The sequence below is a fragment of the Glycine max genome, chromosome 4 (genome assembly GCF_000004515.6).
Source record: "Glycine max cultivar Williams 82 chromosome 4, Glycine_max_v4.0, whole genome shotgun sequence".
NCBI lineage: Eukaryota > Viridiplantae > Streptophyta > Magnoliopsida > Fabales > Fabaceae > Glycine > Glycine max.
The window spans coordinates 17,354,725-17,368,360 of NC_016091.4; the positions used below are offsets into that span (position 1 = coordinate 17,354,725).

The 13,636-nt window shown below is 34.5% G+C and overlaps 1 protein-coding gene across 1 annotated transcript; it reads right to left on the reverse strand.

The window, feature by feature from the left end:
- Positions 1-6,094: 6,094 nt before the first annotated feature.
- Positions 6,095-7,022, reverse strand: LOC102665026 (protein MAIN-LIKE 1-like). Its single transcript, XM_006579093.1, has 2 exons — positions 6,824-7,022; positions 6,095-6,603 (listed from the first exon to the last, which is right to left on the reverse strand). Exons 1-2 carry the CDS (start codon positions 7,020-7,022, stop codon positions 6,095-6,097), a joined length of 708 nt encoding a protein of 235 aa, XP_006579156.1.
- Positions 7,023-13,636: the final 6,614 nt, after the last annotated feature.

The following is a 13,636-nucleotide window of genomic DNA, read 5'->3' on the forward strand; positions in this document are numbered from 1 at the left end:
AGTTGTTTATTATAGTGTTAAGTTTAGTTTAAGTAAATAATGTAGTTATAAATTTAGAATATATTTGTATTAGTTGTTAGTATGTTTGTTAGTTAATATGTAGTCAATTTGTGGATGTGGTTATATGATAATTTGAATATACTTCTGTATGATGCATATGTCATGTTAATATGTTTGTTATTTAATGTGTAGTAAATTTGTGGATGTGGTTATATGATAATTTGAATGTACTTGTGTATGATGCATATGTCCTTAAGATGGACGAAGATCAATGGAGGTATAACTATGCGATGTCACAAGAAGTTCATATGGATTATGATTATGATAATGAAAAAGAATGTGGGGTGAATGAACCACATGTGGATTGTTCAAATGCTTTTAATACGTCTCAGGTAATCATAGATAATTTGAGTCATTTGGTTGAATTGATGTTTTGTATGAAAATTAATATGTTTGGGTTGCGTTGTAGGTATTCGGTACTCGAGATGATGCTTTGCAATGGGCTCGAACAGTTGCCCATGAAAATGGATTTGTTGCAGTGATTACGAGGTCTGACACAGAGACCGGTAGCAGAGGAAGAAGTTCATTTGTCTTAATTGGGTGTGAAAGGAGTGGTATGTACAAGTGTAGGAATAAAGAATTCGTTAGAAAAGACACTGAGAGTAGGAAATGTGGTTGTCCCTTCAGGCTTCGTGGGAAACCAGTGCATGGAGGGGAAGGTTGGATGGTGAAGTTGACATGTGGGATTCACAATCATGAATTGGCCAAGTCCTTAGTAGGACATCCATATGCTGAGCGATTGACTAAGGAAGAAAAGAAAATTATTGCTGATATGACAAAGTCGATGGTGAAACCAAAATACATCTTGCTAACGTTGAAGGAACACAATGCCAACAGTTGCACCACGATAAAGCAAATTTACAATGCAAGAAGTGCATATCGTTCTTCAATAAGAGGAGTTGATACTGAAATGCAGCATCTGATGAAGCTTCTCGAACATGATCAATACATTCATTGGCATAGATTGAAGGATGAAGTTGTGGTGCGTGATCTGTTTTGGTGTCACCCAGATGCAGTAAAGTTATACAATGCATGTCATCTGGTGTTTTTTTATAGACAATACCTACAAAACAAACAGGTACAGACTCCCACTACTTGACTTTGTTGGAGTGACAACAACGACGATGACATTCTCTGTTGGGTTTGCATATCTGGAGGTTGAGCGTGTTAATAATATTGTATGGGCTTTGGAATGATTTCGAGGCCTATTTTTAATAAACGATCGCCTCTCTGTTGTTATTGTCACTGACAGAGACCTAGCACTGATGAATGCAGTGAAAACTGTGTTCCCCGAGTCTACAAATTTGTTGTGCAAGTTTCATATCGATAAGAATGTGAAGGCGAAGTGCAAATCTTTAATCGGTGAAAAAAATGCGTGGGACTATATAATGGATAACTGGGGTACTTTGGTTGATTGTCCGTCCGAACACCAGTTCCATGAGTCACTTCAGAAGTTTCAAGTTGCTTGTTCGCCTTGGCTGATGTTCACTAACTATGTTAACGATACATGGATTATCCCCCACAAGGAAAAATTTATTACAGCATGGACGAATAAGGTCATGCGCCTAGGCAACACAACAACAAACAGGTATTAAGAACTGATTTTATTTGTTAGTAAGGATTAGTAATAAATGGTATTTAATTGTTGTATATTTTCATGTTTGTTGTGTATTTTAAATGTAGGGTTGAATCAGCTCATTGGGCTCTCAAAAGAGTACTACAAAATAGCGTTGGAGACCTATGTAGTGTCTGGGATGCCATGAACAACATGATCACGCTGCAACACGTCGAAATTAAAGCATCCTTTGAGAGGCTTCTTGGTTGGACATGTATATAAAAAAACCTTATACAAGAGGCTTCTTGGGATGGTTTCAAGGGACGCTTTAAATCAGATTGCTTCTGAGGTTGACTGTCTACGTTATCTCGGCAACAATCCCTCTTCTTGTGGTTGTGTGATGAGAAGCACGCACGGTCTTCCTTGTGCATGTGAGCTTTCTAGGTATACTACTGGCAGCATCCCATTGAAGTCAGTCCATATGTTTTGGAAGAGACTTTGCTTTTCAGACCAAGGGTTATGTGAGACGAAAGTCAGCATCAAGGAAGAGATAGAGACGATATCTAAAAGGTTTGATGAACTTGATGTGTCTGGAAAAGTAACTCTGAATAGTAAACTCTGAGAAATTGTATACCCTGATCATAACTCTATGTGCCCTCCTCCGTCAAAGGTCAACATTAAAGGTGCATCGAAGAAACCGATGAAAAGAAGTCAAAGATCCACAAAGCGTGATCCGTCGTACTGGGAGTATGTTGATGTTTTTCATTCTGTTCAAAGCAGCAATTCTCCAGTCAAACGTAGTGCATCATGTTCTGAACCGCCTCAGCCAACAAGGATCATCCCGATGTTGGATCAATTTGCGCCATTCATTCAAGGTTTCATTCGTGACGTTGTGGATGTGAAAACAGATGGTAACTGTGGATATCGGTCCATTTCCTCTTTATTAGGTATGGGGGAAGATTCGTGGCCGTTAGTGCGTAATGAATTGATTAAAGAACTTGGCAGGTGGTCGCATGAGTACATGAACCTCTTCGATGGCACAAAAAGATTTGAACAATTAAAGTTGTCCCTACTTGTTTATGGGTTTTCGAAGGTATGTTTTTAGGTTAATTTTTTTAATAACAAACTTTAAATTACTTACATGTGTATGTTTGGTTGATTTAGGTTAGTGTGGACAAGTGGATGGATATAACGGAGATGGGATATGTGATTGCATCACGGTATAACGTAATTCTTGTATCGTTGTCCCAACAACAAAGCATGACATTTTTTCCTCTTAGAAGTCAACTGCCACCTGATTCTTCTGGGCACCGCATGATATGTGTCGGTCACGTGTTTGGAAATCATTTTGTTCAGGTACATTGAATATAGTTAGTATAACAATTATGCAATGACTTCACTAGTTCATTTGCACGGTCATCGCATGATATAATCTTTGTTCATGTACAACAGGTTTATTTGAAAGACCATTGTCCCTTACCGCCTCCAGCGTTGTTGTGGTCAAGCAATTGTTATTCTCAGGCAAAGCAATGGACAATTCCATATATTAGTAGAATGCAGCAATACACAAGCTTGATGTCATTCAAAAGACACTATGTCGACCTAAATGAAGACTAAACATGCATTGTTTATGTAATTGTATTCATTATGCGATATAATTTGTTGTAACTCATTACTAACCAATTAATATTATTAAGTACTCGTTTGGTTAAGCAAAAAAATTGTTGGTCCAACTAAAATCATTTACGCGTGTAGCATACATCATTGTCATAATTGACAACACATAATGACATGCATGCGTATTAAAGTTTGAGCGCGACAACACATTGACTGACTTGACTATACATTCTGAAGGAAACATAAACACGAAAATGTTCACACGTGTCTATTTTTTTGTAAACAAAGTTAAGCAATCGCTCGGTCACAACCATCTATATATATAGCAGACACGGCTAATAAATCACACATTATCTTGCTTTCAAATAGTCTCCCAATTGATACACAAAGTATGGCATTTTTAGGAGAAACTAGCAGTCAGACGATTGTCAACTCAAGGTTGGCTTTCATTTTTCCAAATGGATCAATTATTCACAATGATACTGGCGTTTACTTCCAAACTTCAACTTCGGTGCCCATTCGAGTACCAAATAGCTGTGATTTTGCAAGCCTAAAAACCAGAATACACAATACCCTTCAGCTATCCGACAAATAATTTTTGGATGAAATTCACTACCGGAAGCCATTCACCGATACAGGTAACCAAATTCACTTTCAGTGTATGAAATTGATAAATGATGACGATGTCAACACAATGTTAATGTGTAATGATCAATTTTCTTGTGTTGGTCATCGTTGGAAGAATGCCAGATGGAATAATAAACTTACTTGAACGCACTATGCCCCGTACTCATGACGCGATCCTGTATTACAACGGGAAATGGAACATGCCACCGCAGAACAAATTTGTTGGATGCGCGTTCATAGGAAAAAATCCTAAGAAATTTCAAATTTCTTCAACATGTACCATCGATGAACTGAAGAATTTAATAAAGCAAGTTGCACCTAAAGGGATTCCCCCTCTTGGAATTCACAAATCACAAACGGTAAGACGATTGTTTTTCCGCCAACCAGCTCGCTTTGAGTATTCGGATACGCTTATGAAATATGAAATAAATGAGCTGAGGACCAACGATGAACTGCTGAAGGTGTTAGTACAATCTAACAACTGGAAAAAATATGGACCAATAGAAATTTTAGCAGTCTTTACTAAATATGTTGTGAAAATCGAAGATGAGGTCACTGGGACATCGCTAAACAACTGAATGCGATGTTTATTTTTTTGCTTTTTCGTTGATGTAACCTATACCTGTTTACGGCGTGTTTAATTCCCATAATAAAGTTGAATGTGTTGTTTCAATGGTTCAAAAAATTAATTGTTAGAAGGGTCTAATTCCTATTTTTTTGGATTTTCTGACTTTATTTTTAGGTGTTATTTGACGGAACCGGGGAACGGGAATAATTTTTTTGGGTTCTTTGACGTCCAAACATGAGAAATAGTGGCCCTCCATTGTCTCACGACACTGGCGCACCCATGGAAAAAAATCCCAAACATGGGTACTTGAACATGAAAAAGGGTCTCTTTCCTATTTTTTTGGATTTTCTGGCTTTGTTTTTAGGTGTTATTTGACGGAACCGGGGAACGGGAATAATTTTTTTGGGTTCTTTGACATTCAAACATGAGAAATAGCGGCCCTCCATTGTCTCACGGCACTGGCACACTTGCGGAAAAAAAATCCCAAACATGGGTACTTGAACATGAAAAAGGGTCTCTTTCCTATTTTTTTGGATTTTCTGGCTTTGTTTTTACATGTTATTTGACGGAACCGGGGAACGGGAATAATTTTTTTGGATTCTTTGACGTCCAAGTATGAGAAATAACAGCCCTCCATTGTCTCACAGCCTTGGCACACCCACGGAAAAAAATCCCAAACATGGGTACTTGAACATGAAAAAGGGTCCATTTCCTATTTTTTTGGATTTTCTGGCTTTGTTTTTACGTGTTATTTGATGGAACCGGGGAACAGGAATAATTTTTTTGGGTTCTTTGACGTCCAAACATGAGAAATAGCGGTCCTCCATTGTCTCACGGCACTCGCACGCCCACGGAAAAAAAACCCCAAAAATGGGTACTTAAACATTAATTTTTTTAAAGTGATATTTGTCGTATCTTATATGACGATTTCATTGTCATGTATTTTTTTTTATTTTGTTTTTGGTACGAGCTTATTATTAAATATTATATATTAATAGTGTAAATTATGATCGAATCATAATTTATTATATATGATAATTACTTTAAAAATCTTATTAACACATAATTATGAATTATGAATTATGAATGATTTTAAAAACATTTATTTTTAATGTAATTCTTACGAACAAAACTCATGATTTTAGGTTCACTTTTTTTAAAAATAAATTTAAAACACTCGAAAACTTCGCTTAAGGACCACAATCTGAATCAGAATCCATACGTCAGTTAATATCATAAAATAATAAACGGTACGAAACAAGTCAACTATATTAAACAAAAAGCTATAATAATTACAAATATTCATGTCAACTACAAGACAAAAAATAAATACAATAATCAATGCTCCGTGCAGCGTCTCTGACGAGCCCTGACACTTCCATCAGCATTGGCTCCCCCTCTGACGATCGTCAGGCAGTCCTGTAAGGTGCTCCTGTGATCCCCTTCATGTGCGCCTTCGACGTCAACCACTGGGAAGCACGTGGGGACGTCTCCTGGTATGTATCATCTGTCACGCACTAGTGCACACTAGGGAAGTGCTCATAGATCCAGCACTACACATAAAATGAGGTTAACATAACATAAAAACATGTTTAAATCATAATCGAACGTAACATATTAAAAAACACAAAATTTACCTGTAATAGCGTCAAGTACCCCGCAAGCTGTCATGTGGTGGTCCTAGAAGCCTCATCTAACTGGTCATACATATGAACCAGCGCGACAACTCCCCAAGCATAACCACCACTCTTAGCGAGGTCCCGAAAAGCATTTAGGTGAACCACATGCACGTATGTTGCACTCTTATTAGCAAAAGGAGTGCAATCGACCAGGTGCAGCAGATAAGCGCGAGCTGCTACAATCCACCGTCGGGCCTGACATCTCGTCTCATAAATGTCTTGAAGCCATCCTAGTCGTACATATGCCCCACGTGTCAGTGTTGTCTCGGCTCTAGCCTCCTCGGCAGACACCTCAAGCAACTCTGTCAGCAAAAATCTCGCTTCCTCCATAGAAAGAGCATGAAAAGTGTGCAACGCGCCAGTGATGGGCAAATGAAGGAGTGACGACACATCATCCAATGTGATCGTCAACTCTCCTACCGGAAGGTGGAAGGTGTTGGTCTCACCGTGCCACCTCTCCACCAATGCGGATATCAGTCCAAGATCGCCAGTAATAACTGAACAATCGATCAGTGGACTTAATCTTGTGGCAGCAACCAGTCCTTCAATCTCAGGCACTGGCCTCCCAATCAGTGTCACCTTCCTCCCATGTGACACCAACTTCAAATCAGGACGTTCCTGATTTGAAGTACAAATTATACAATTATTAAAAATAACTAATGACAAACAAATAAATCAACAATGATAAATAATTAACAAATTAAAATACTTGTCCACTCCAAACAGCATGTGCAACATGGTCCGCAAATGATGCCAGTACTGACGGGTCACGTGGCCCACCAGGGAATCCCTCAGCAGCATCATCAGCATCTGACCCCTCAGCACCATCAGCACCATGTACGTTCGCACGCATCTCAGGTGCCTCCGCAGCCAGATCAGGGACATCGTCAGTCATGTTAGCAACGTCCTCAGCCATATCACGTGCATTCGTAGTCATCTGATGAACCCGTTGCCTACGAGCTGAGGCAGTAGGCCTACGCCTCTCGGGAACATCAGCTGCATCATGGTCATCATGTCTATCTCTGCCTACAAGTCTACCTATGGCACGACCTAAACCTCGTGTTCTAGCCATGATCTGCAAATCATGTCGAACACGTATTTTTTTCGATCAAAATATACACAACTTTCTTTATAAAAATAAAACAAGTTTATTTATAAACAAATAAAACTAATTTAAATCAAATTATTTGAAAACATACACAACATAATTTAAAAAAAAATTAAACAACTTCATTTATAAAAAAACACAACTAATGTAAAAAAAATTAATTAGTAAACATCCACAACTTAATTTTAAAAAAAATTTAAATACTTCATTTATAAAAAAAAAAACACAACTAAATTATTTAGTAAACATCCACAACTTAATTTAAAAAAAATAAACAACTTCATTTATAAAAAAAATACAACTAATATAAAAATAATTAATTACTAAACATCCACAACTTAATTTAAAAAAAAAACTTCATTTATAAAAAACCACAACTAATGTACAAATAATTAATTATTAAACATCCACAACTTAATTTTAAAAAATAAACAACTTCATTTATAAAAAAAAATATTTCATTTATAATAAAATAAACAACTTTATTTATAATAAAATAAAAAATTTTATTTATAGACAAAAAAAACACAACTAATTTCAAAATATATAATTAGTAAACATACACAACTAAAATTATATATAAAAATAAAACAAAAATGGGGAAAAAATTTCAAAACATACACAACTTAATTTATATCATATATAAAAAATAATTAGTATTTAAAAAAAATTCGAAATCACACACAACTTTATTTATAAAAATAAACTACTTCATTTATAAAAAAAAATACATAAGTAATTTAAAATTAAATAATTAGTAAAATACTCAACTAAAATCATATAAAAAATAAACAAAAACAATTAACAAAAATAACCAACTTAATTTATACAAATAACCAACTTTATTTATAAATAAAATACACTAACTTTTTAAAAAAAAAACAATATTTAAAAAAAAACCTAACTTCCGGAAGAAGGGGTCTTCCGGAAAGTTCTTCCGGAAGCACTGAAAGGTCATCCGGGAGAACCCTTCTTCCGGAAAGTTTCCGGAAGAATTACTTCTTCCGGAAAGTTTCCGAAAGAGGTGTTCCGGAAGCTTTCCGAAAGACCAGTACTTCCGGAAGACGTTTCATTACTTCCGGAAGAACCCTTCTTCTGGAAATCTTACGGAAGACCTTCTTCCGGAAGTTCCGAAAGAACCCTAAAAGGATCTTCCGGAAGGCACCACCGTAAGCTCCCTTTCCCCATTTTTTCTAGCGTCTTCTACCCTAAGGTTCCGCTAACCTAAGGTTCTTCTAACCTACCCTAAATGCTACAACTATAGTGCATAATAAAAGCAAAGGGAAGGTTAGGCACACCTACCTCGAAGGGAAATGGCGTCCAAGCGAAACAATTAGTAGCCGGGCTCACGGAGAGGAGAAAACGCAGGCTCGCGGAAGAGGGAAGAAAAGCATAAGCAAGAAGAAGAGGCATGAATGATTCCGGGAGAGGGAAAGCTTTTTAAACATTTTATTTAACTTTTTTAATGAAGGGCAAAATGGCCCATTCAATAAATTGTTGGGTGCAATATTGCTGGGTGCGCCTAGCATTTCCCCTAAGGTTTTGCTTTCATGGGCTAAAAGAGGCCCACTAGAGCAAGGTGGGCTATAACACAATAAAGCCCATAAAATTAACACGGCTATTTTTGTCCGCATGTCCAAAAGGATCAAAACGGTAAGAGGAAGGAAATAAAAGATAAATAATCATTTTTGTTTCTGAATATGTAGAGCGCTGATAAATTTGTCTTCGAAAATTCAAATTTTAATCTCGAAAGTAAAAAAGGTACCACAAATTTATTCATGTGTTAACTTTCACCCATTATCGTTAATGAAAGAGTCTATGTGACATATTCAGAGACGAATTTGTTAGCGTTTTACTATCCAAAATATAATTTAATCTTCATCTTTCCCTTTTATAATCATTACAAGCATAATATTACACTAAACACTTAAAAAAATAGAAAAACAAACATAAGTTAGAACAAACATAATAATAAGCATATTATTGATTAATAAGCATAATTTGTTACTCTTAAATTTCTATTGTAACAATATTAAGTAGTGATAAAACCAAGTTGGGTCTCATTTTTTTTAAAGATTAACTTAATGGTTGTTCATTTTTTGTTTGAATCTCATATTTTGGGTAAGGTAATGTCAAATTATAAATTTTAGAACAATAGACTCATTATGCTTATTAATTCATATTATGCTTATTATTATATTTGTTCTAACTTATACTTGCTTTCTTCTTTTTTTTAAGTATTTATTGTAATCTTATGCTTGCAAGGATTAAAAAATGAAAGAAGATAAAGATTAAATTATATTATGGGTAAATAGTCATTTTCGTCCATGGATGTGTAGAGCGCTGACAAATTCATCCGTGAATAGACCACATACTCTTTCATTAACGCGTAACGGACGGAAGTTAGCAGATAAATGGATTTGTCTCACTTTTTTTACTTTTAGGATTAAAATTTATCTTTTGGGGATAAATTTATCAGCGTTCTACACATTCAAGAATAAAAATCACTATTTACTTGAAAATAAATGAATACTTACGTTCCAAGGAGTAAATTATATTCCTGAAAATACTATTATTAGAAATGTTATTTTTATCAACATGTTTAATAACTATTTAGCATTCTTTGGAATATTTTAAGATTTATTGTAATTATAAAAATAAAAATATTTTAAAAAAACTGAAATAAAGTGAAAGTGGAAAATTATTAAGTTCTATTTCCAAAGGAAATTGAAAATATTGGATTTCACCCTTTTACGTGGGAATACACGTGAAAAATCATGTCTAGTATATATTCCTGGGATTATATCATGTCTGATCTTATACAGCATCCTCTATCGTATATCAAGCAGAGGATTAAAATGAGCTCCAGATATAAAAACATGTACGTTACAAGTTGCCTTAAAATTATAAATGATATACTTCTAAATTTTAAACAAGTAGAAACTAGCATGTCATTTATTCTCAAAAAAAAAAAAAAGTCAGTTACTAACGTGTTTCGTTGAAGTATATAGAACCATAATACACTAAATGTGTTATTATTACCTTTGCACAAAATAATATTGTAATTTTATCTCATCAAGAGTTTCATGAACTTTTTTTATATAATATTTATTTTTATGCCTGAGTTTCAGTTTCGTGTAATATTATAAGCATAGAAATATAAAATGTGTAGGAATTTTATAATTTTTAATTAATTAATTAATATGGACTACATATTATATTATAACATTTATATTAGTTATTTATATTTAGATAAATTCAATATAAAGTGATCTAATTCAATGAGTCCATTAGACGGCTAACAGAAAATTGATATGGACTTAATTAGTGGAAACTAGTTTAGTCCATTAGGGAATAATGAGAACTCTAATAGGTTAAAACCTAAGGCATGATTATGGTTCCCAATACACCAAATCAAAAAACAGTTTCTTCTCTCCTCATCTGAAGAGAAAACGAACGTCTCATAAGAAAGAAGGTGATTTGGTTGAGAAATGTCATTAAACCAATTATTCGTGACCGCTGTAAGATTCTGCTGCATGTTAATCAAGCTCTATGGATCCAAGTATTCCTTAAAACCTCTTGATAATCTGACGTAATGTGTTTTGGTGCTCATTTGGCATTTTATAAGGTTTATTAAAAATCCCAACAAATGATATAAGAGCCATCATTACTATTAGATTATTGGGATTTAAAGTTGTTTGATATGTATTATATCTGGATCATTTTAGTTATATAAACCCTAATTTTATTTTGGGGAGAAACTATTTCAATCAATGAAATTGTAAAATCCGTAAATTTTTGTGTTATAGTCGTAAAGTTTTTCTTTTTTTCAATTGAATAAAAGGCCTTTGCATTTGATTTACGGGTTTGTACACAGTTTTTTGTTTGTGTCGCGTGTGCTTACATATTATTCTATTTGTGATAAAGGTTCTACGTATTTGGCGTTTGTTTTCTTGAACAATATATATTTCGTGAGCGAGAAAGTTTTTTTTTTATACATATAAGGCTTATGAAAACTCTTTACGTCAAATACAAAGCTACATGGACTTATATTTTTTATATAAGGTCATTGTGTGCGATTTGTGAATCTATATGTATGTCATTATCATGATGTTTTGTACGTGACACAATTTCATATATATATATACATATATATATATATATATATATATATATATATATATTTGTTTATATGAATCAGTAATAAGGCAATGGTCATTGTCTTATATGAATAATTTATAGTTTTTTCTTGTCAACTATTTTTCCTTCATGAATCGGTGATAGGCTGATAGTTTATGATATTCTTGTGGTTAGTACAAATTTACGATAGTACTATGGTATGTTCGTTTTGGATGCGTAATTAGTTTACCATGATGTTGTTTTCAAATATTTACTGCTATCATAATTGGGTTCAAATATTCGTTTCGGATCCTTTCCATTTATTTGTGTGTCCGGTAATTTTAATTAAATTGATTGAACCATTATGTTGTCAATGTAACCTCTATTGTGTAAATTGATTTAATTAAATTGCATGGATGTTAGTATGGAATTATTTATGCAAATTGTACTCAACACAAAGGAAGACACAATTTGGCCAAATAATTACATGCGATAATAAATATGTGACAATTATAAAAAAAATTTCATGTGAATGATAGTCGGTCCAAAGAAATACTATTATTTGACAGAACTAATTGTCAATATTTGATCATTGCGTTGAGAGTACCAATTACAAATTAATTTTTGTCAAAAGACTAGAATTGATATTGTGCTGAGTATCTTGTGATGGATCTGTTATGTGAAATATTTGCATGTCTTGTTATATATACTTTATATGACTTGCTTGATTATTTGTGAACATGTTATTAGTTTTTTGTTCTCCCTTTAGTTAATATTGTCAGTGCTGCAAATGTTACTACCCAAGTGAATTCTATCCCAATTCTAAATGGGACAAATTTTAAGATTTGGAAGGAAGCCGTAAAAATTGTTCTTGGTTGTATGGATTTGGACTTGGCATTGAGGACGGAACGACCTATTTCCACTCCGGAAACCTCTAATGAGGTAAAAATTGAGAAGTGGGATCGGTCTAACTGAATGTGTCTTATGATCATGAAGCGCTCTATTCCAGAGGCGTTTCAAGAAATTGAGCAATACTTTTCCAAAAATGAAAAAAAAAAAAGCGAAGACGAGTAACCTTTTGGCCAAACTCATCTCCATGAAGTATAAAGGCAAAGGGAACATAAGGGAGTACATTATGGAGATGTCCAATCTCGCATCGAAACTCAAGTCACTTAAGTTAGAGCTTGGTGAAGACCTGCTCAAACACTTGGTTTTAATCTCGCTTCCTGCACACTTTGGGCAATTCAAAGTGAGTTATAACACTTAGAAGGACAAATGGTCCCTCAATGAGCTTATATCTCATTGTGTGCAAAAGGAGGAGAGGCTGCAAAGAGATAGGACTGAAAGTGCTAACTTGACTTCGACCTCTCTGAATAAGAAAAGGAAGAAGACTAAGGGTGCTACAGAAGGGAATTCTCAGCAAAAGAAACAAAAGAATGATAAGGAATTTACCTGATACTTATGCAAGAAGTCGGGACACATGAAGAAAGAGTGTCCCAAGTATGCCGCATGGCGTGCGAAGAAAGGTAAATTTCTTACTTTAGTTTGTTCTGAAGTTAATTTGGCTTTTGTACCTAAAGATACTTGGTGGGTAGATTCTGGTGCTACTACTCACATAAGTATGACTATGCAGGGTTGCCTGTGGAGCCGACCGCCAAGTGATGATGAAAGGTTCATCTTTGTGGGTGATGGCAAGAAGGTTGCAGTGGAAGCTATTGGAACTTTTAGATTACAGTTAAAAACTAGATTTTATTTGAATTTATTTGAGACTTTTGTTGTACCATCCTTTAGACGGAATTTGATTTCTATTTCTAGTTTGGAAAAATTTAGATTTTCTTGTTCATTTGGAAATAATAAAGTTAGTCTCTACCAAAATTCAAATATGGTTGATTCTGGTTCTTTAATTGATAATCTTTACATGCTTGATGTTGTTAGCTCCTATAATGAAATACTGCAAATAAGTTCACGTGGTACAAAATGAAAGTTGAATGAGAATTCAACCACCTTATGGCATAAGCGTTTAGGTCATATCTCTAAACAGAGAATTAAGAGACTTGTGTTGGATGAAATTCTTAACCCTTTGGATTTATCGAACTTTGAGGTCTGTGTTGAATGCATAAAGGGAAAACAAACAAACATAAGGAAATTAGGTGCCAAAAGAGCTAAAGACGTCTTAGAACTAGTGCATACAGACATTTGTGGTCCTTTCCCTACAACTTCTTGGAATGGACAACAATATTTCATTATGTTCATAGATAACTACTCTAGATACGATTACCTATATTTGATACATGAGAAGTCCC